Source organism: Hyaena hyaena, unplaced genomic scaffold (assembly GCF_003009895.1).
Source record: "Hyaena hyaena isolate Hyena2069 unplaced genomic scaffold, ASM300989v1 scaffold_14, whole genome shotgun sequence".
NCBI classification, from domain to species: Eukaryota; Metazoa; Chordata; class Mammalia; order Carnivora; family Hyaenidae; genus Hyaena; species Hyaena hyaena.
The window spans coordinates 1,079,231-1,104,164 of record NW_024080646.1 but is presented as its reverse complement, the minus strand read 5'-3'; the positions used below and the strand labels follow the sequence as shown (position 1 = coordinate 1,104,164).

General features: G+C 36.4%; 1 protein-coding gene across 1 annotated transcript in view; it reads left to right on the top strand.

Annotated features, from left to right (window-relative positions):
• The window catches only part of TAF4B (TATA-box binding protein associated factor 4b), a 113,509-nt gene that overhangs the window by 54,680 nt on the left and 33,895 nt on the right, over positions 1 to 24,934 (top strand). Inside the window, exons 11-13 of the mRNA XM_039217551.1 lie at positions 3,196 to 3,326; positions 8,431 to 8,556; positions 15,341 to 15,397. Coding sequence (XP_039073482.1) covers positions 3,196 to 3,326; positions 8,431 to 8,556; positions 15,341 to 15,397 — 314 coding nt within the window. The remainder of the gene's footprint in view (positions 1 to 3,195; positions 3,327 to 8,430; positions 8,557 to 15,340; positions 15,398 to 24,934) is intronic.

The following is a 24,934-nucleotide window of genomic DNA, read 5'->3' as shown; positions in this document are numbered from 1 at the left end:
CCTTCTCCTTTTCCTTCTTTCTTCCCTTTCCTTTATTTTTATTTTATTTTTTAATTTTAGAGACAGAGCACAAGACAGGAGGAAGGGGGGAAAGACTGAGAAGGAGAAAGAGAGAGAAAATCTTAAGTGGGCTCCAAACTCAGTGCTGAGTGTGGAGCTCAGAGACCAATGCAGGACTTGATCCTATGACCTTGGGATCATGACCTGAGCTGAAATCAACCGACTAAGCCACCCAGATGCCCTGTTTCCCTCTCTTTCTTACTTTTTCAGTTTCTTCTTTGCCTAAGTGTTTTATACTGTATAGGAGCCATTTCCTTAATTTTGAAAGAGGCATTATACAGTCCTGTGATGGCTTGGGCAACTTAACTCGTATTGACTGCATGTAATTAACTATATAATTACCTAGAGCTTTGGTAGAGTAGAAGTAGATACTTAGTTTTATTTGTTCCCACCCCCTAACAAATTGTATTTCTAATTTGACTTAAACTTTGATTATATGATAGGAAAGTCTTTGGCATTGAAAGAACAATTTGATCATTTAGGACAGGGATGGGCAATTTTTTTCCTTCAAGGGGCCAGATAGTAAATATTTGCCGCTTTGTGGGCCATGTGGTTTGCATCACAGCTACTCAGCTCTGCTTTGCAAGAGTAGCCTTAGAGAATATGTAAACAAATAGGCAAGACTGTATCCCTGTCAAGCTTTACATACCAAAAGAGATCAAGTTTAGTTTGCCAGCCTCTGTTTTCAAGAGTTCTGGGGACAACTATTTGTATTATCAGCCCTTAATAATCACAAATTTGTCACTTAATGGGATAGAAAATTGCAAATCTTCTATTACCTAAGCCTGAATTACCTAAGCTTAAAAAAAAAGAAAAAAACAATAAAACATAGAGTGAGTAGAATTATGTATTTCTAGGAATGTTTTCCATTTATAGTAAAATTCTATCTTTATAGAATAGGTCAGAACCAGGACTATTCCTTAATCCAGAATTCCAGAGAATGTTTTCAGAAGGGTTTTCTACTTAAATGTTAGGATAGTAAACATGCCAATGTTTTTCCTTTTTTGCTAATTACCTAAATTAAATTACAGACATTCTATAAAATAACATAACAAGCTTGCAAGCACCAGCTAGATTTTTAAAATCAATTATGTTGAATTAAAGAGAGTATTATATTTAAAAGTGAGACTTTTTTTTTTTTTTTTTAAATTTTAGAGAGCAAGCACAAGTTGGGGAGAGGGGTGGAGGGAGAGAGAGAAAATCTTAAGCAGGCTCCACATGCTCAGCACAGAGCCTGATACAGGGCTCAATCCCACAACTCTGGGATCGTGATCTGAGCTGAAATCAAGAGTCAGACACGCAAACCAATTGAGCTACCCAGGCATCCCTAAATGTGGGAATTTTTCTTGCAGTATTGTAACTAAGTAACTTTGTTATGTTTTATTATCAGTGTAGTGAAGATAGAACATTTGATTGTTAAACCCTGGACTTGTCTGCAAACCTCACTTGTTTATTTCTAATACTTTTAAAACATGGATTTTTCTTTTACATAGGATAAACTTTTAAAAATACATATAAAATTATTTTTGAAGTTTCCCTCCAAAACAGTACATATTTTTAAATGTTCATTTTCTTTCCTTCAATCATGAACTGACATGTGATCCCTTATATACCCTATGTTTGATTGTAACTTTAATCACTGGATGATTTTGAAATTGTGTCCTTTATGTAGAAGACCTCTGCTATTTATGTATGCTGACAGTTTTAGTAGAGTAGCTTTGACTTTGTAGTGTTTTTTTCCCTGCTTGAATCTAAAGTTGGTGATGAATTCAGTTTTGCTAGATAGCGATGAACCATATTCTGAAGGTTTGGCTTAGGAGAAGCTACATAATTTTATATATTCTTCCTGTCTGCTTTACTGTAGCCTGCATTTTGGACCTGGAGAGCTTTTTTTTCTAGGTTCTAGTAGCAGAACGCAGCTACTCTCATACCCCTGACCAAAGAATGGCCCTCCTCTATCCAGGACGGTCAGTTCAAGGGAACACGTGGCTTTGGTAGGGATGCGCAAGGAACAGGGAAAGAGGAAAGAAAGGGACTGCACCTTGGCAGGCAGATCAGCCACATCCACCCTGGTGATCAATGGGGTGACAAATATCATAGCCAGGTAACCCTCACATCCTAGAGCCTATACTTTGAAGGTTAACATTTGTTTTATGAAATAGTGTTAAAGAATGTATGATTTGTTGGCTTTTAATTAAGGCTTATTTTTTCTATTTTGCTGTACTCATTCACACTTGGGGTACATAAGAGTACATTTCAGATGAGAGTACAACAGCAAACTGTTATGTTTGTTAAAAATAAACACAACAGTCCTATTAAAAAGCTCATTAAAATTAGACTACCTAATTGGCTGTATCTTTAGATTTAGGTGTCTGTTGATACAGTGGTTTTACTGAGCTGAGGAATTATTATTTAAATACTGATAAGATTGACTTATAAATGAGCCTCTGCCTTTGGGTATGTGATCCAAGTTGTTTTCCTGAATCTTTCTTCCTATGTAGCAGAAAGAGTAGAAGTTTGGTTTGTTTATGGATTGAAATCTAGTGAGAGAGAAATTATTCAAATGGAGGAGTGAATCTATTTCAACACTAAATTAATTACCAGGTCAGTTTATCAGAACATGACGTAGTGCAAAATAAACATGTTCGGTAATGGACAAAATGAGTGTAGGTATGTCTTGTAGACAAGGAAGTACCAGAAACCCACAATCTGAATTCTTTGAAATAAATGTCATAAATTGTTAACAGTGTCAAACAGGGCAAAATGTAATTTTCTATTTTTTTAATTACTGAAATTAACAGAATACGTCACTAATTTCTGCAGTTACCATTTTCCTCCCTGAACACTAGACTTGATTTGTGTTCTTATTAACTTTGTCCTATAAATGACCTTGCAAGGAGAATGATTCTAGAGGCTAAGTGAAACAATGTCTATATTTTCTGAGGCTTCAGGCTAGGTTTTATTAATGTAATGTCTAAGATCTTTGAAGTTGTGACTTTACCAGGAAAATCATAATCTCCAAACCTTTATTCATAATGGGTATGACTTCCAGGGGGAACAGAATACCTGCTGTGCTAATTATTTCAATTATCAGCCACCACTAAAACACGTAATGGATTTTTTCTGCTTCCACAGGTAAAAAGCATGACATTACAGAACTTAACTCTGATGCTGTGAACTTGATCTCCCATGCAACACAGGAGCGATTACGAGGCCTTCTAGAAAAACTGACTACAATTGCTCAGCATCGAATGACAACATACAAGGTAAAGGAAATTGTTAAAGTAATAATACAGACTCTTCTCTTTCCTTTTTGTTGTGTTAAAGGTAGTTTTTTGGTATGGATTCGTATTATAAGTATATTTTTGTAAAGGTAATGTCTTTTGTCAAGACATCGTTTATATTGGTAGACAGAGTTTCATTCCTAATTTACCTGATTTGGATATGCTTACATGACAAATAAAATAGAGTTTAAAACTGTATCCAAAGCTTCTGTGTCAGTGTAGATTGAGATATGCATCTGTTCTGCCTGAGACCTGTACAGCTGTTGATCAGGAAGGAGAATATGTTAGGATGGAATATTGGATAGTTGTGTTCTCTTCAGTGATCTGTGCTCTTCCTAGCTCTGCTGTTCCTTTTTAATAAGTTAAATAATTGCATTGAGTGCTAATGCTGGTGCCGTTCATTATCATTATTGGCTGCTTTTTAAACAAATTAAATGCAAGGATTGCCTGTCTTGTCCCCTGTGGTATAAACCAGATCACTTGCCATCATGAAGATGAAAGCACTTGATTTATTTGCATTATGGTTTTGGTGGAGAGTGAATTTACTGCGTGGTGATGTATGAAAAAGAAAAAGATAACCTTTTCCTCCTATATCAAGAAATGTTGATAGCTAGGTTTTGTGCATCGTGGTATGTGGGTAACCTTATGAGGTCTTGAGTTTGTGAGAATGATCATTGTCACAGTGTCCTAGCCATGGGTTAAAAGGAACTCAGGGAAATATCAGTTACCACCTCACTGGTAAGTTCCTTGGAGGAATCATTCTATTTTCTCTCCTTTCTTCTTTATTTAGAACTTTGGAAGAACTATTTATAGTTGTATAAATCTTTGTGAGAACTTGCTGGAGTGACTTAAAAATATGTGATGATGAGAAAAAGTTGTGGGGAAAAAACACTATCAGTATTTTTTGTGTATTTTTAGAATTTGTCCATTTACTATCCTTGGTCCTAATTTGTTAGCATACAGTTGTGTATAGTATTCTCTTACAATCCTTCTTACTTCTGTAAGGTCAGCAGGAATCATCCTACTTTCATTTTTTATTTTAGTTCCTTGACCTATAAAGTAGGTTACTGGTTTGAGATCTTCCTTTTTTAATGTGGGGATTTACTGCTATAAATTTCCCTCTGAGCACTGCTTTCACTGCATTCTGTAAGTGTTGAAGCATTGTGCTTTTGTTTTCATTTATCTCTCTTTTTTTTTAAATTTTTTAAATGTTTTATTTATTTCTGAAAGAGAGAGAGCGTGAGCAGGGGAGGGTCAGAGAGAGAGGGAGACACAGAATCTGAAGCAGGCTTCAGGCTCTGAGCTAGTTGTCAGCCCAGAGCCCGACGCGGGGCTTGAACCCATGAACCGTGAGATCATGACCTGAGCCGAAGTCGGACACTTAACCCACTGAGCCACCCAGGCGCCCCTCTCTAAGTATTTTCTAATTTCTTTTGAGATTTCTTTGATCAGATGGTTGTTTGAGAGTATGTTTAGTTTTCACATATTTGTGAAATTTCCAGTTTCTCTTTTATTGTTGATTTCTATCTTCACTCCATATGGGTAGAGAAGATTGTGTGATTCAGTCATTTAAAATTTATTTAGGCTTGTTTCGTGGCCTAATATAAGATCTAATTTAGAGAATATTCAATGCACACTTGAGCAGAGTGTGTATTCTGTTGTTTGTGGGGGGAGTATTCATAAATGTCTGGTAGATCTAGTTGGTTTATAATGTTAAGTTCTCTATTTCCTTACTGATCTTTGTCTAGGTATTCTACCCATTATTGAAAGGGAAGCACTGAAGACTTTGTTATTGTAGACCCATACTTCTTTTTTTAGTTCTATCAACATTTGCTTCATATATTTGGGGGCTCTGTTGTCTAGTATGTATATCTTCTTGATGAATTGACTTTTTTGTCAACATATCGTGTCCTTGTTTATGTCTTTTAACAATTGTTGACTTAAAAGTTTATCTTACCTGATATTAGGATAGCCACCCCTGCCTTCTTTGGTTATTATTTGCATGAAATACTTTTTTTGCACCTTTTGCTTTCAGTCTGTTCATGAGCTTTCATCTAAAGTGAATCTCTTGTAAGGCAACTTGTTAGTTGGATCATGTTAGTCTCTACCTTTTGATTGAGGAATTTAATCCAGTTACATTTAAAGTGATTACTGATGAGGAGGAATTTAACTTGTGATATTTCACTACTTTTCTGTATGCATTGTAGCTTTTTTAAATCCCTCATCTGTTATTACTGCCTCTTTGGTTTGGTTTTTGTTGTTGTGTACTATTTTGACACCCTTCTCATTTACTGTTGTGCATTTTTTTAAGATATTTTATTGGTGGTTACATTGGGGATTACATTTAACATCCTAAATTTGTAATAATCTAGTTCGACCTGATATCAGTTTACTTTCAATATTGGGATGTGGAGAGAATAGTCTTCCTTTTTGGTTTTTACTGTAGCTTTTAAAAGTCTTCCAAATTCGTCAAACCTGGATTATCCCCTATCCTCACCAAGGTCACCAAACTCTTTCAGAGATTTATGAGTGCACTTTTATTTACAGTGGCAGTTTCTATATAAAACTTAACTGTATAATTGAGTATGGAATAGAATATTTCCAAGTAATGTTTATTATTCTCTCATCCAAGTCACTGTTGTGTGTTCCAGTCTTCAGATGGAATTCTTCTGTTGTATATTAATAGCATATGTTCTAAGGATTTTGTTGCCTGAGGCAAAATGGATAATATCTACCCCACCTGCAACCTCAGTAACTTAGCTTAGAGCTAACACTTCCTTAACCTTAACCTAATTGATTTTCCCCTGCCTGCCTTTCCCCACACTCATTACTTAATGCAACTAATGCCACTGTCTGTATTTGTAGTTACATTATTATCCTTCTTTAAACAGAAGTGATAATCATTTAGTTATATTTGGATCTGGTTCAAAATTATATTTGTTTTGTAGACTTTGATCTTATAATAATCATTGTGTCCTTATACACAGTTGTGTTCTGTCCTTATATTTTAGTTCATCCTTGATAGGATTTATTTTTATCTGTACAGTGTGGGAAATTTTACCCTATGAATTGCACTGAAACAAGCTTACTTTTACTAAAAGCAAAATCCTACCATCTCTTTTGATTTGATATCCATCTACTTTTGGTAATCTTTCACATGTTTAGATATAATTATCTAATTAATCATAATCCATAAACTATGGACTTAAGAAGTAGAAAGTGACACATGTGATGCAGAGCTTTTGATCTTGCTGCCAGGTGTTTTCCCACCGAAGCTATATTATGGTCTTCTGCACACCAGTGGTCCTGGAGAAGCTTCAGCCTTTTCTAGTTGAAAGGGGATGTAGTTCTTCCTTTAGATGGAATTTGCTTAATGGTGTTATCATTTGGTCTGAGTCCCTATATTTTCATTGTTAAACCACCCTATTCAGTGGTACATAAAGACATCAGTTAGGTCAGCATGGTAGATAGGAAGCAACCTGGTAAGATGGGGTTACTGTTCTTTAAATAAGTTTGTGGAATCAATAGAAATAGGGGAGACATTCATTTGCTTAGCATCTGTAAGAATAAAGGAGAAGGATGCATGAAGCCAGAGGCAGTTATATTTAAGTTGGGAACAGAAGAGGCTTAGTTTGGGGATGAGATTGGGTTAAATTTTAGAAAGTCTGTGCTCCTTTTTAATTTAGTGTTTGTTGTCCTTTTAAAATTAAATTCTGTCAGTAAACTATCTCCAGAGTATCTGAGCACAAAAATGGTAAAGACAAAGTATTTAAGAAACCACTGGTTATTATGTTTATGCCTCATGGTTGGCCTATAATGTATTCCATATTCTGTCTTGTATTATTTAACTTTAAAAGCATTTGAGAATTCGTTTTGTATTAAACATGAACTAAAATAAGTAGCACTAATACATCCTTGTTCGTTATACTACGTAATACTCTTTTGATCTAGTTAAATACCAACAATAAAAATTTAATTTAGAAAGAATCTTGGGCATATGAAATCTCTTGGTCCCAGTTAATTGAATCAGCCATAAGCATGGGATAAAACAAAGATGGGATTGGTGCTGTACCTATGATTTCCAAGCCAGGCACTCACTGTTGGACTAAATGTTGAACAACTTTAAGTTTTCCTGTTATACAGTCTCCCCCAGTTCCCATGCCATATTTTGGGTGTCTGATTTACTGAGATGACTAGATGGCAGGATATCCTAAATGCTGATTGGGAAGATTGTCCACTGTTCCTGCCCCTGCCTGCCAATCCCCATCTTCTGTGTTTTAGAAAGGTAGGAGGTCATATCAGATGAAGAAAATTTTTTAAATATTTAAATTGGAAAGCACCGTCTTACACTCTAGAATATCAGAATAAATAAAGCAATGTAAGTTTCATCATTTTATGGAGCAAATTAAGACAAACAATTACACTTCTCTGTTATGGCTCTCATTTATAAATTGTCTACTTAATTTCTTTGATTTAGTTTCACTAGTTCATAGCTTAAACTAGTCCTTAAAACGAGGTTTAGGATATTAAATGTTTGCCATTTCATCTTATGTTATATTTTGATTGAAGTTGTACTCACTTGTCATGGTTAGACCAATCCAACAATGGAAACAGGAATGGTAACTTTCATCTTTGATATATTTTTTAGTGAAGTGATTGTTTTTTGTTTGGTTTTCTTTGTCTGTTTGGTTTTGTTTTTGTCTTTCACAGCCCTGAGATTTAATTAATCATACCAAGGTCTGCAGGGATGGACAATAATTTAACTAAGAAGACTTTAGGTTGTAGGTACATGATATACTCTCTTGCTTTCTACTTCCTATTGTTAGGATTTGCTTGGCTTAATTCTTTTTTCCCCCTTGAAACTTACTAGGAAAGCTCTGAAATTTGAATGCTTAATTGCCTCTGAACTTATAAAGATGACTGAGGATTTTTTGTCGTTTGTATTATCAGAAATACAAATATTACATCTTGAAAATTTAGCTCCCTGTGTATGTTAGTATTGTTGTCTTTAGCTGATTTATAATACCTCGTGTAGAATGTCTTGCCTAGGATCATCATGAGCTTTTTTTTTTTTCTTTTTTTCCAGGCAAGTGAAAATTACATCCTGTCTAGTGACACCAGATCACAGCTCAAATTTCTTGAAAAGCTGGATCAATTGGAGAAGCAGAGAAAGGATTTAGAAGAAAGAGAAATGCTACTTAGGGTAGCCAAGGTGAGAGCCTACATGATTTATGATTGAACATGGCCTGGCAAGGAGGTCAGAATTGGCTTTATTGTTGGTTGACTGTTTTATTTTTATTAAGCTTTGAGATTTCTCTGAAGGATTTTTTGAAATGAAATTACTAATAAAGTCTCTCACAGCCAGGATAGTGTGTTACAGTCACTTTCAACTAATTTAGTTTAATAAGATGCAATCTTTCATCTCATTCTCAATTCCTGTATGCCTAGGATCATCCCTACTACCCTTAAGTAAAAACATTTTTAAGAAATGTTCAAGATCTTTTTAGGGATATAATTTGATGTGTGCTATGTTGAATTTGAGACAAGAAGATTTGGAAATTTCTGGGTAAAATTAGGATTAATTAGCATTATATGGAACAGAAATATAGGATGGGCAGAAATGGGTTAGAGAATAAAGAGGCAAGAAGAAAAGTATTTATCTTATAAATATATGTAACTATATTTATTTCCTGTCTTCTTTATTGAAACATTTTCCTGGACTGTTAGTGCCAGATGGAGTGAAAGCTGGTTCTCCTGTGGTTTGCATTTTGTTGCTTCACATTTCTTCGTAGGCCTAAGGCCTTTGCAAGTAGTCATAAAAGTTGGGCACTAGCCTTATTTTTGTTTTAAACACCTTTGCTTTAATATGTAGTGTTATTGGCAGTCTCCTCTATCAGAGTATTTGTTCCTAATCACACATGAATCACTTTTTAAAGAATTAATTTATTTTGAAGTATTTCATATTTAACAGCAAAGTTGCTGAACTATACAAAGAATCCTCCTCTCCTTTTCTCACATCCCCCCCCTTTTTTTTTAACATTCTAATGCATTTTCTCCATCTCCATCCTTTCTACACACACACACACACACACACACACACACACAATCATTATTCTCTTTCATCCCTTCGTTCTTTCTTTGAATTCAGAGTTGTCTTTTTTTTTTTTTAAATATATTTACAAGTAGTACAATTGTCATCTCTAATTAGCCTTTCTCTGAACCTTTTGGAAAGCAGGCTTGAGCCATGATGTCCCCATCACTCCTAAACATTCTAGCATGTATTTGTGAAAACAGGATATTCTGCTGTAGAACCCTCCAAGTCAGGGGGTGAACAATATAACACTGCCATGTAATCCACAGACCCCATTCAGATTTCACCAGCTGCTCAGCTCATTCTCCTTTTCCTCCATGGTTTATTTTTCCATTCAGCAATATGTGTTTCATTCGGTTCTCCTCTCTTTTTCAGTTTCAGTTAGATTTCTGACTTTCTCCCTCATGTCTTTGACAGGTTTCAAGAGTACAGGCCTTACTGTCTATAGGGTGACTAATTCCTGGGTTCATCTGATATTTCCTCATGTCTTAGGTCATGAATTCTTGGCAGGAATACATGTATTCTTCCCAGCTGATAATATCAAAAGGCAACCTTGATCACCTAGTTGTGTGGGTGCCTACCAATTCTCTCCATTTTAAATTTGCAACTTTCCCTTTTGTAATCAGTTTTTCATAGGAAGGTATTCCAGGATTATATCAATATCCTCTTCCTCATCAACTTCCATGTATTCAGGTTAGCACCCACAGATGGTGTCTACCTGAATCAGTCACTTCTATGATGGGCACAACTTGTAAATACTCAAATGGTGATTTTAAATTTCTCATCTTCTTCTACATTTATTAGCATTCTGCTATGTGGACGAGCTTTCCTTTTTCTTTCATTCATTCATCCATGCATGCATTAATTGATATCAATACAAGCTCTTGGATTTCTGTGTAATTCAACAGGTTGTAATCCTTTGCTATTCTTATTTATTTTGATGCTCAAATTCCTCCTGAATGGGAGACCCTTCCAGGTTTCACTTCTGTCTGTTACTCATGTTTCTCATCATTCACTGAGCTTATCTTTACTTTCTAGCACAGGATGTTCCAGGCCTAGCTTTTGCTTGTCCTTCCTCAGCTCTGGAATCAGCCATTTCCCCCAAAGAATGCTGTATCTTTTTAGTTGAGGATGTTATCCAGAAACCAAGAGTATAGCTTACAGTGTGCTAATGGGGTGTCATTACATGTAGGCCCTGTCAAGTGGAACTATATGTATGGTGTATATGTATGTACAGGTGTATTTATATATACACAAACATACATTTGTAACTATTTCTTTGTGTGTATGTATTCTAAGACCGTAAGTTTATATGGATACCTCCAATTCCAATATCTTAGGACTTTTTCTAGCCTAAACTTTTCCATGTTTATAAATACTTTCCCCATAGTCAGATACTTGATTCTTGTTATCTTCAAGATATTTATGTATGTCCTCAGTTTACTTATTTGCTCAACTTACTTATTTCCTCAATTTACTTGTTTTGCTCTCTAAAACAGCCATGCTGGCTGCCTCCTCTGTCTGCTACCACTATTTCCCCTGCCTTGTAATTAGTAGCCATACCCACTGGCCCATGCCTTGATCATTTTTCCCAGCCCTTCATCATCCCGCATTCTTTGGCCACTGGTCTATAACTTCATGGGCCCCAACCCCCACAAGGAAGTGGTATACCACAGCCTTATCACTGTGCTGCTTCTCACAGTCTCAGCCCCCATGCTCACCCCTCTTGAACTGTGAAGGGCAGCTGGGACAGGAAGATGCTCTTCCTTGAGCTGTCAATATTATAAGCAAGCACACAGTCAGTGTGATGAGGTGGTTAATTCGTATTTTATTTCCAATTACTGTGCTGTAAACAAAGTCATAAGCTGTTAAATACTTGTTCAGTAATTATTGGTTATATGTTACAGGCTCTCTCGTGGTTTTTCTACCTTTACCAGACTTCTAAATATCGGAGTATCCCAGGTTTTCTGGTTTTCCTCCTCACTCAATACCTTTTACTCTTACTAGGTTTTCCTAAACTTAATAAGTGACACAATTGTTTGTGCTAGTGTTCAGGCCAGAAAACTTATGAGTCATCTTTAACTCCTTTTCCTCTCCCTACATCCAGTTCACTTTCTGTTCTGTTTCCCAAATGTATTCTTCATCTTCTCTTTATCACCAGTATCACCACTCTGGTCTAAGTCATCTTTCACTTGGACTTTTGTAATGTCTCCTAACTTATCTCATTTTCCTTCTACAATCCATTTTTCATACCCTTGTCAGAATAGTGTTTTCATAACAAATTATGTGTATCTCTGTTACGTAAAAGCCTCAGTGACTTTCTCTTGCATTTAAAATAAAATCCAAACTTCGTACCAGATTTTAAAAGATACCTGCCTACCTCTCTGAGCTCCTCTCCTGTTCCTTCACTGTTTTGCTCCAGTCACACTGACCTTTGAGGGTGCAGAGTGTGCATCTTACCTAATTAGGCATCTAAACCTGAAAGTTGAGTTCCTATGTCCTATATCTGCTTTGGTCTTTATCCTCTCAGAAGGTTGGAATTCTCATCCTTCCACTTGCTTAGACTAGATAGAATCCTAGGAAATCATCCTTAATTCTGTGTCTTTACTTCATACCCTATATCTAATCCATCAGTAAATCTGCCTCAGATATATTTCAACCTGATCATTTATCATCATCTTCTCTTTTATACTAGTCCAAGCTGCCCTTATCTTTTTCTAAAATAATGGTTGTTTAAGGGTCACCTGGATGGCTCAGTTGGTTGAATGTCCGACTCGGTTTCGGCTGAGGTCATGATCTTGCAGTTTTGTGGGTTTGAGCCCTGCATCAGGCTCTGCGTTGGCAGCACAGAGCCTGCTTGAGATTTTCTCTGCCCCCCACCCTGTTCTGTCTCTCCCAATTAATTGATTAAAAAAATAAAACAATGGTTGTTTTAGAGCAGTCTCCTACATTGTTCTGTGTGTCTGTGCCTCTGATCTTGGATCCCTACAGTTCTGCAGCCACTGGAGGCAGCCAGAGTAATCTTTCTAAAGTGTTGTTATCAGTGCCATCTCTCTCCTGTGCTCCAAGCCCTTTAGTGGCTTTTTCTTATAACTAGAATTAAAACCCAGTTCCTTATCATGGCCTGCGTGGTCTCTAATCTTATCTCTTTCAACTTTTCTCTGTGTTCCAGCTACCTGGGCCTTCTTTCTTTACACAATTTTTTTAAAGTTTATTTATTTTGAGAGAGAGAGCACATATGCATGAGCATTTGAGTAGGGGAGGGGCAGAGTGAGAGAGAAAGAGAATCTCAAGCAGGCTGCACACTGTCAGTGCCAAGCCTGACATGGAGCTCGGGCTCATGACTGTGAGATCGTGACCTGAGCCAAAATTAAGAGTCAGATGCTCAACTGACTCAGCCACCTAGGCACCCCTCTTTCCTCAATTTCACCAAGCTTGTTCCCATTTTAAGGCTTTTGCAATGACTGTGCCCTTTGCTTGGCATATTTTTCCCCTAGATCTTTGCATGGCTGCCTCCTTCTTGTCATTCAGATCTCTACTCAGATGTCACTTCTTTCAGATGTCTTTTCTTTTTTCCCTTCCTAGCTAAAGAAGTATCACCTCCTCCCACCCCCACACACTCCTTCCTCTCTTTTTCTATTACATATTTTATTTTATTTAAAATTTTTTTTAATGTTTCATTTATTTTTGAGAGAGAGAGAGAGAGACAGCATGAGCAAGGAAGGGTCAGAGAGAGAGGGAGACATAGATTCTGAAACAGGCTCCAGGCTCTGAGCTAGCTGTCAGCACAGAGCCCGACACAGGGCTCGAACCTACGAACCATGAGATCATGACCTGAGCCGAAGTCGGACACTTAACCAACTGAGCCACCCAGGTGCCCCTTTTACTTTATTTTTTAATTTTGTGTGTGTGTGGGGGAAGAATCTCAAACAGGCTCCATGCTCAGCGCAGAGCCCAATGCAGGGCTTAACCCCATAACCCTGGGATCATGACCTGAGCCAAAATCAAGAGTTGGATGCCCACTCAACTGAGCTGTGTGCAGGTGCCCCCAATTTTATTTTCTTTGCTATATCTTATCATTATCAGTAATTGTTTTTTAATTTTCCCTATCATAAATGTTTTACGAATCACAACTGTGTTTAATTTTTATAAAATTTATTGTTTTATTATTTTTCTCTTCCTAAAATATAATTCTCTTGAAAGCAGGGACTCCATCTTGTTACTTCATTTCTTTATCTCCAGGCTCAGAATAGGCACATAGAGTAGAATTTATACTATGAATAATCAATAAATACTGGTTGACTGACAAAGACTTGATACTCAAATATGCCCATTTCATACTGACGCAAAAATTATATACTCACAAATATATATACACATATATGTACATACACATTTTTTATATAAGTGCATATATATACACACACACACACACACACACAGTCTCCTAATTAATAAAAGTGGACTAATAAAGGACTTTAGTTTGGGCTGAAGTGAAGTTTTTTAATAGAGAATGGAGTGCCTGGGTGGCTCAGTCACTTGGGCATCTGACCTCAGCTCAGGTCATGATCTCCTACATAGTGCATGGGTTCGGGCCCCTCAGTGGGTTCATTGCTGACAGCTCGGAGTGTGGAGTCTGCCTCAGATTCTTTGTCTGCCTCTCTCCTGCTCACGCTCTGTCTGTCTCTCAAAAAATATAGAATCACTAAAAAAAAAAAAATTTTAATAAATAGGAGACAAAATGAAGAAAAAAGTCACCCACCAGCTTTTCGTGGAGTCTTATGAAGATATTTAACTAAGGTGTTTAAAATCACAAGGCACTTTTACGAATAAATGGTTTCTTTCTTTCCTTAACAAAAGTACTGATAAATCAGTAAAATGTATCAAGTAAATTTAGTAAATAAGAAAAACCATTAGCTTCTATTTTGTTAGCTACCTTTAGGTAGATAATGTTACATTTTATAGAACAAATATTCATATTTATAAGGAGTTAGATAACTTTGTTAGAAAGAGAAAAAAGAATACTCCTCCACATATTTTTCAGTGGACAAATGTTCATAGTTTCAGAAGTGAAATTCTTTACCCTTTGTTTCATCATAGTATTGCATATAGAAGGTAGTTTTCTCCTTACAGCAATTCTGTAAGATTGTTCATTTTTGGAATGTTATACTGAATCAGAATGGAAGGCAATATTTAATAAACATTTATTGCGCATTTAATTGTGCACAGCATTCAAGTAAGTGCTATGGAGGACCCAGAGATGACAAGATACTCTAATGAAAATATTGGGGTATATTTCCTACTTAATTTTTTAAAATTCTACTTTTAAAGAGAGAGTGGTTCAAAGACCGTCAGGTTCCTGATTTCATTTTATTTAAGTTTTTATTTTCCAATTAATTAGCATGCAGTGTTATATTAGTTTCAGGCATACAGTATAGTGATTCAACAACTTCATACATCACCCAGTGAGGTTCTTGATTTTAACAGTCCTTAAAATACCTTATGTTTTTCCAGAATGGCTTCACCTGAAGATTAGCCAGTGTTGATTGCTTTCCTTCATTTGAGCCAACAATTATCCTTCTTTTCTTTTCCTTCATCTGTACCATCCATTTTTTAGTTTTTAGTGTTCTAACAAGAACAGCGTCATGCCTCAACTGGACCTGACTGACATCGTTAGCATCATTTTCAGTTTAAGCTTCCTCGGGGCTAGAGCTGCAGCAGCCAGCCCAGATGATGGGAGGGAGGGGGCATAACGGAGGGAGTGCACCAGACTGGATTGAGGCATTTTCCCCTGGAGCTAAGGTTTTCAATCACAAGAGAAAATTGTCATTTATTAAATATTTAATGGCAACTATGGTGTTTAGATGCTAGTAATTTCTATTAAAATTTTCTTTTCCTTTGATAGAGTCGTTCCAATAAAGAAGATCCAGAACAGCTGAGATTAAAGCAAAAAGCCAAAGAGGTAGGACTTTCAAGTTACCATGCTTGTCTTTGTGTTGGAGGGAAGGTTGGCAGCTCTCTCCTGGCAATTAGGTCAGGGTTTATTTTGCTGTTGCATACCATTTGCAGAAGCCTTGGGGAAGGACAGGAACTGCTCAAGGCAAGGGCAGTACTTCAAATGAGGTCAATGAGTTATGTGCTCTCTTTTTAAAATTTATTTTCAAGGCTTAGGCCTGTCTAGAAATGGCTCTTTGTAAACTACAGCGGTGTACTTGGAGGAATATAATGTGGGATTAAAAAAAAAAAAAAAAAGAAAAGAAACTTCTGAGATTTAGCATCTGGGACTGTACAATAGGCTACATTTTTCCAGGGTAATTGTTCGTTTTGTAAATCTGATACTGCTTATAATTCTTTGGCTGGGAGGTGGTACTGGGATTTAGTTTTAAATGGAAAACGCCTCTGGCTTTTAATTTTCTGGGCCCAGCAGTTTTCTGTTCTGGAATGGAGCCCTTGTTTCACACAGTTCATGTTTAGCTGCAGGGGTTTTAGTTTATAGCTTAGACTGGTTAAGCTTTTACTCCCAGAGGCCTCTGCATAGCAACTGTAGAAATCAACAAATAAGTTCATTTATGTCTGCAGCCTCCTCTCAGTAGCTGACTTTTTACATTTCCCAATATCCATTTCCTGACTTTTCTAGCCCCAGAGAAAAAAGCTCCACTAATTGGAGCTTATTTTAATTGAGCCTTAATATTGGATCTCACTGGAGTTGCCCCCAGAGCTGCTGAGAACAGAAGGAAATGAAAGTACCTAAGGTTGAAGATGTGGTGTGTGTTTGGGTGTGTGTGTGAAATTTTTCACTTGACCTACAGATTCTTTTCCCTGCTGAATAAATCATCAAGCCTGTTCACATTTCTGATTAAGGATCTGACAGCAGACGATAATAAAGACAATTGAGGTGTGAGACGTGTGATATGGAGCTGAAGAAATTGGTTTCTATAGTTACTTGACTGATTTCATGCAATTTTTAAGGATCTTTGTGCTAAATAAGAGTGATTTCCTGAGCAACCTTTTTCCTTAACTGTGCCTCTTGAACTATGAAATTTGTTGTTGCTTAACATTGCAGCACTCGGCTCCTAGGTGCCAGCAGCAGCAGGTTATTTATGAATGTTTTCAAGGCCCTTATTGTTTGGATTAATGTAGGAGCTGAGGCAAAACAAATGGAAATCTAGTAAGATTCTTACAATCAATGTGGTATATTTTCACTAAAATAGAGAAGGAAAATGCATGAACTCTGGTTGGAGAGGTTTCTGGATAAGATGAGGAGAACTGGAAAGGGAAGGATTGAAGGCAGAAACATTTCGTTTCAACAATAGAACACTTCTCACACTCATTTCTGTTCGGTAGAAAATTTATCCCAAGATGTTATCTACAGAAATTAGTATGAGAACTATACCCATTACCCTTTTTAAGCAAGCCTGGTTTCATAGGTTCTTTGGGGGTGGACAACCTATTGTTCTGAAACACGGGCATTCCTCTTTGTTTTAATTAAGGGCCAATTAGATGCTTATCTTCTAATTCCATCCACTTTTGGGAAAGTACATATCAGAAAGCTTGCCTTTTTATCTTTAAAACTCTTATCTCGTCTTTAACATGTGGATCGATTAATTTTTCTTTCAGGTTTGTATGGGATGGTTTTGTTCGGTTGGTTTTTCATCTAATATTGTGTTTAATTGTTCCCTGAGGGATGAATAGGTGGACAGTATTTTTCAAAGAAAATTGTAAAAGTAAATGTGCAAAAAAAAAAAAAAAAGTACCTCTCTTAATGAGAGCGGGTGGTAACAAACCTGTTTTTTCCCCTCTTTTTGCGCCTCCATTTGTTTTTTTCCTAGCAAGATTTAAAGGACTGTATAATTTCTTTCCAAAATATTTTGAAAGTTTTCTAGTTGCTTACTATCAAATCTTTCAATTTAAAAAAAAAATCAAATATAGTGGCCTCATTCCAAGAACAGAGCCACTTTGTATTAGTTGCAAATGTTTGATGAAACTACAATATTGTCATTTTTGTGACATTTCCTCTGCCCCCTAGAGCTTTTAATAACTTTAATATTCTGAGGGGCTCTAATTTAAAATCAAACTCAACAGGGATACCATATTGTGTTTGGTTGCAAAAGTCATTGATTCTATCTTAATATAGTTGAACTGTTCTCTTGTATGGTAATTTGTAAGGTTATCACTTGGGATATGCTAATTGTTATCACACTGGCATAAACTATAAGGCTTTCATTTGTGATTTTTTGGTATTTGGGCTGTCTGGGAAGTTTTCTTTGTTCAACTGTTAAAACTAGCATCGATTTCTTTCAGTTGCTCAATTTAAGATTTGTTTGCTTTCTTTTTCCAGGTAACTAGCTACCTACCAAACTAGTCACAGGAAGTAGATTAAGGAGAATACTTTATGAATGCAGAACTCCAAAGAACTATTTAGAGAAGTTGTAGGCTTTATTGATCCTGAGAAGTGTTTCAGCAGTGATGTTTATCATATAAATATTAAATAACTTGAATCCCCTTCATACATAATTTCATAATCTGTGGTGGTTTCAGCCATTAAGGACTAGAGTTTTGATCTTGATAATTTCTCCTGGGTGTTTTCTTCTCTTTTAATACCATTTTAGAGTCTCTTCATTTCTTCTTTGTGTTCTGGGTATAAGGACAAACTGTGTTAAATCAGGCAGGTTTTTATAAAAGTGTCTAATAATTTTTTTTCATCCTTCCTATCTACTTCCAATTTTATCATTCTTATTTGGAACTTAAAAAAAGTAGGCTGCCCTTGGCATTTGCCTCCAGTCTAGTCTTAGTCCATTGAAGTGACTTCTGCTGCATACTGTTCTTATTGACCTGACAGGTTATCTGTCTATTTGAAAACCTTACTGTTGTCTGGCTAAAATGTCTATGGATATCCCTGTAATTCAGACATTTTAGTTTCAACTTTGGGGCTGTCCCTCCATCCCCTTTTCTATTTTTGCCTGAAAACAACAACAACAGTATTATAAGTAACTTTATATTTTAAATAGCAATATTGATTTTTAAATTGTGATTTAAAAATTTTTTCCTATGTTTCCTAGAGTCTTAAGTACTGACATTCTTCCATTTCACCATCTATTTGTGAAAAGTTTCAAGTAGATTACTAATTGCCAAATTCTAACTTCAAACAAGTAGGCACATCTTTGTTTAATGCAGCTGTAGCCTTGTTGAAATATGTGCTGTGTATCCTAGATTATCATCTGGCCTTCAGTGTTTTCCTTTCTTACTACATCATCCAGAATTCTGAGGAGTAAGCCACCTGACCTTGGAATTCATACATCCTGATTCCTTAAACATTTGTTATATATACTGTGACCCGTACTTCCTTTTGAATAGGTCCTCTTTCTCCTTTGGGAAATGTGAATTCAGCACATCTGTGCAGAATGAGACAAAGAATTCATTCACTTCCTTTTAACAACTCCTAGCGTTCCCACTTTCATTTGTTACCAAAGAGGAAAGAAAAAGAAATTCAAAACCTATACCTGCTGTCACTTAGCTTCACAATGCAACCAGTAGAAACTGTTATTTTGGTATGAGAAAGAAAATATTTTTAAAAAATTTTTTCCATGGTTATTAATTTTGAGAGAGAAAGTGCACATACACAAGGAGGGAAGGGACAGAGAGAGAGAATCCCAAAGAGGCTTCATGCTGTCAGCACAGAGCCCGATAGAGGGCTCCATCCCACAAGCTGACATCATGACCTGAGTTGAAACCAAGAGTCAGACACTTGACCAATTGAGCCACCCAGGAGGACTCTTAGGTGAAAAATTCAAAGATAGGGAATTAGTGGAATGTGATAGTTAAGGCTGTTAAATTATAGCAATTTGTATTTATTTATTATTGAGAGAGAGAGAGAGAGAGAGACAACGTGAGTAGGAGAGGGTCAGAGAGAGAGGGAGACACAGAATTTGAAGACAGGCTCCAGGCTCTGAGCTAGCTGTCAGCACAGAGCCTGACACGGGCCTTGAGCCCACAAACCATGAGATCATGACCTGAGCTGAAGTCAGACACTTAACCGACTGAGCCACCCAGGCATCCCAGCAATTTGTATTTAAACTTTATGCTAGTTCTGCATGAGCCAAAACTAATGGAACACTGGACAGGACAAAATGAAACTTCTCATATATATACATACACACATATATACGTCATATATATGACGTATATATGTGTGTATGTATATATATGTATATATGTGTATATGTATATATATGTCATATATATGACGTATATATGTGTGTATGTGTGTATGTATGTGTGTACAATTCAATATATATTATTAAAAATCTATTATAGCAATCCAATTAATTTAATATGGAGAAGGCATTTGTAAAATGACAAACTGCTAAGAGCTGTGTACACAGAGAAACAATGCACAGATGCATTGATAGTCTAGGATTGAAGTTCTCAAACTTTGGTCTACATAATTATCTGCAGGGTTTGTTAAAATACAGATTGGTGCCCCCCCCCCCCCCCGCCCCACCAAGTTTATGTTGCAATAGGACTGGGTGAGGTCCAAGAGTTTACGTTTTTAACAGATTTCCAGGTGATTTGCTATTGCTTTTGCTCCTCTGGAAATCACACTTAGAACCATGAGTCTAGGAAGAGAAGGAAGAGGACTTTTAAAATCCACCATGTTGATTTTCCTGTTGACTAAATGGTCATAGAAGGTCAAACAAAATACTGTGATTTGAGAATCTGAGAGTTGGCATCTTGAACTGGCATTGTTCAGTTACCATTCAGTAAGTTCTTTCTTGGAGCAGGGAAAAGGCACACTCATTTTTTTAATGGATATTTTTTCAAGAGATGTTTATTGGTTGTATCTCTTGATTGGTGTCCCTTACACAGGAAAGATGATATTTTATTTAGACCTTCATCAGAAGGTTACATGCTTTAATTTTGAAGTATAGGATCTGTGTGGCCTGAGAAACATTCTACCCTTTTCGTAGAAGAGGTATGTATCATAAGAGAAATAGCATTGAACTAAAAGTTAAGAGTCTTCAATTCTAGATTCAGCCTACCATTGTCTACATCTCACTTTGTAGAAGTTACTTTACTTCTTGAACTTACCCCAGTTTCCTTTTATAGTCGATTCTTGAACAACACAGGATTTAGGGTCATTATCCCCCTGTGCAGTCAAAAATCCATGTATAGCTTTTGACTCTTCCCAAATATATCTACTAATAACCTTCTGTTGATAAAAAATCTTAGTATGAGATAAACAGTTGGTTAAAACATTTTTGTCTGTTCTATATGTCATATACTGTATTCTTATTCTAAGGTAAGCTAGAGAAAAAAATGTCATTAAGAAAATCTTAAAGAAAAGAAAATACGTTTCTAATACTGCACTGTATCCAAAAAAAATTATGTGTAAGTAGACCCATATATTCAAACCCGTGTTGTTCAAACCCTATTTAAAATGAATAGAGGGGTACCTGGATGGCTGAGTCGGTTAAATGCCTGACTCTTGATCTGTTCAGGTCATGATCTCATGGATTGTTTGAGTCCTGCATTGAGCTCAGCACTGACAGTGCGGAGCCTACTTGGGATTCTCTCTCTCTCTCTCTCTCTCTCTCTCTCTCTCTCTCTCCCCCCCTCCCCCTCTCCCCCCCCCCATCTCTCTGCCCTTCCCCAGCTTGCATGCTGTGCACTTGCTCTCTCTCAAAATAAATTAAAAAAATAAATAAATAAAGTGAATATAACATCATGTGTTCTGCTTACGTTATAGAGCTGTCATAATTTAGGGAAAGGTGAGGTGTAAAAGGAAAAATAGTTACTTAGAAACATTAGTTATAGAAGCATTTAAGATAGATTCCATCAAGCCCTTAAATAAGCTCAATATTGACCCATGGATATGTTATTTTTTTGTTTTTTGTTTTCTTTCAAGAAGACTGGAAAGAAGGTTGAAAAAAAGAATGTAAGGGGAAAACATGGAGGGGAAGGGTTCTGTAATCTAATACAAATTATATTTGTTTTAAACAATGTAGATATCAAGTAGTATGTTTAAGTCTGAGGAAGGTGTTTAATTGAGATTAGAGAATGTGCTATTTTACTGAAATGTAGGAATGGATTAGAAGGGCAGGCTAGCAAGGCACTGGTCTCTACATTCAGGATTCCAAGTGTCTTGAGCGTCAGGCGTTCTGGACAGTGTTTTGACATCATAAGAACTAACATTAGTGGTTGGGAGAAAAAAAATACCCATGTATTGTTGGGTTTGGTGGAATGCCTGCCTAATAATTGCCTTTAAGAGGTTGAAAGTGATCCTCTATTGTATCTCTGAATTTATGTGAGATGGAGGGGGTGGTGGATAGTGATTGCTTTGTAACTTGCTGTGTTGGTTCCATTGGTTTAAAATTCATTTGTTAATAGTGTTTAGTATGGTATTGTTTGCTTCTTTTCTAGTATAATTTTTTTAGGATTTAACTTGCTTTTCCCTAGTAAGTTGTAGTAATTTAGAAGTGATTATTAGCATTGTTGAGAATTTTAAAGTTTGGTCAATTAATTTTTACAAAGCATATCTAAAATTCTATCTAAATGTTTGCTATTTAAAAAACATCTATTGTTTGGTGGTAGGTTTTTATTATTTCTGTGTACACATTAACTGAAATCTAAGCAAGACATTATTCTTAATTCTTTGCAGAATTCAAAACTAGGTAGCATACTTTCTCTTATTTTTTCAGATTCTTTCAAATATTCCTATTTAGTGGCAATAGCTATTTTCATTGCTACTAATGTATATATTTGGGACAGGGTACATTAGCTTTGGGGGAGACATTAGCTTACTTTTCAACTCCGTCCTTTCCCTTATACCTTATTATCACTTTTTAAGAGTTCATAGCAAAATCAGACTGAAAATGATAGCACTTCATATTTCTGGATCATTTGTTATGAAGGACAGCTCTGCTGTTGTCTCTTGTACTTTTAGCACCTGCCTTTTTTTTTTTTTAAATATCTTGCCTGCCATAAGCATGAAAAAGAAACACATTTTTGAATTTCCCATAGTATCAGTGTCACAGTTATCTAAATAATACAGTCCTTCCTGTTAATATGTCCCTGTATCTAAAAAAAAAGCCCCTGTATCTGTAAAGGGACTTGGCTATATAATATTTGACTTATTCATTCTTCATATAGCTCCTCTAATTCTGCTTCAGTTGTGCTTTCCTTTTTCATTAATTTTTTTTAAAAAATCTTTTGTCTTACAAGATTTGTCTTAGCACGAAGAAGTACCTCTGAGGGCAGATGGAGTGGGAGGAGGGGGGTGATGGGCATGAAGGAGAGCACTTGTGGGGATGAGCACTGGGTGTTATATGGAAACCAAGTTGACAATAAACTATTTAAAATTAAAAAAAAAAAAAAAAAAGAAGTACCTCTGAGAGTTTGTGTGATCTTTAAGGTAATCTATTAATGTGTTTTGGACTTGATTAAAGTGACTGTTTTCATAGTTGTACTTAAAAATGAACGTAGTAGTAAACATCAGGAATAAAATAATCTTCAACAACCATTGCTCTATTGCTTTCTAGGGCACTGAGTTGAATTTTAGGGGACCTCTGCTTGATATCAGAGAAAACTGTGATAAGGGAAATGAAGGTTTCTGCCTTTTTCATTAGGAGTAAGGAGTAAGGGTACTCTTAAAAAGAGAACTTGCCAAGCCTATTACATCTTTTTGGACCAAAGTGTGTGTTGCTGGTATAAGTGAGCAAGCAGGCTTTAAGTTTTATGAAATAAAGCTTAGTAGGAATATAATTTAACAGAAACCTGTTGTCAGAATTCTGGTTTAACCAGCTTTTAAAAGGTTTCGGTTGATGGACTAAAAACACTTCTGACTGTCTCTCCCACTGAATACAGCTATAAAACCTGAACAGAATGCATGGGGAAGCTATTTGAAGGTTTCGAAAAGGAAATAGTAGGCAAATTGGGGAAGAAAATGAGAATTCAAAATACCACTAATCCAACAGTGAGGTTGCCATCCCTCTTTCACCTTCCCACCCCCATTCTTCTTCTTGCTGCTTACTGTTGACATGGACAGTCACAGAAACATATAGCAAAGTAGAGTAACTAAAGCCCCAACTTTCTGGCCAGAGACAGAAAGAGGAGCCTAGGGAACCAGAAATTACTGGGAAGACTGTGGAATGGGAAGAGGAAAGCAAGCCTGTATTATTATTTTCAACTCCTAGGCCCACTCTTGAGCTACACATTTGTCATATGTGAATCTGATTCTAATCAGCATACATAAAGACTTTAAGAAGTTAGTTTAAGAACTAACAAAGGGGAGACTTGGTGGCTCAGTCGGCTAAGCATCTGACTCCAGGAGCTCAGGTCATGATGTCACATTTCGTGGGTTTGAGCTCCACATCAGGTTTTGTGCTGACAGCTCAGAGCCTGGAGCCTGCTTCAGAGAGAGAGAGAGAGTGTGTGTGTGTGTGTGTGTGTGTGTGTGTGTCTGCCCCCCCCCCGCCAACTTGTGCGTGAGCACGTGCTCTCTCTCTCTTTCTCAGATATAAACAGACATTTTTTAAAAAGTTTAAAAAAAACACACAGAAACAAGAAATGGAACTAACAGAGCAATGCTAGGTCCCAGACTGACCACTGAGTGGTACACTTTTGGGACATATCCAGTGAGTGCTACAAAGGCTTTGAAAACTGAGCTGATATTGGAGCTTGTACTAATAGAAGATGCATTGGAACTTGTGGCCTAAATCTCACTGATCTGTTTTGCACACTAAAATGAAAATGTCATATTTCAAAGGATTTAAAGAAGACCCAGAGTTTTATAATATTTAAAATATTCAGGATACTATTCAAAATTACTTGACTTGAAGAACCAGGAATAAATTTCTAAAATGGGAAATTTTATTTTATTTATTTTTTAAATGGAAATTTTAGAACTGAAGATAACAGTAATCAAAACACTTGCTGGATGGGCTGGATAGTAGGAAAGAGACAAAAGAGGAAAGAGTCAGTGAACTTGAAGATGGACAAATTTGTCTAGTCCAGTCAACTAAGGAGAAAACGGATCAAAAACAAAAAACAGAAAAACAGAGCCTCAGACACCTGTGGGACAATGACCGGAGGTCTGGCATTAATGTTACTGAAGTCCTAGAAGAGAAAGAGTAAAATACTAAAAATATGTTTTAAAAAATAATGGCTAACAACTTCCCAAATTTAGAAAGACATAAACCTAAAGATTCCAGAAGCTCTGTGAACCTCCCAAACAGGTTAACCACAGAGAAACTCAGATTCAATTACATCTAAGAAAACTAATGACAGAGAAAAAATACTTGAAACTACGAGCTAGAGAGGTGTACACTTGGCCAATAAAGAACAGCAATTCAAATGATTATAAATTTCTCATCAGAAACCATGGAGACCTAAAGAAAGTAGCAAAATATTTTTAAAGTGCTGTGAGAAAAGAACTGTCAACCAACCCAGAATGCTATATCCTGTGAAAATATCCTGCAGTAATGAAGGTAAAATAAAGACA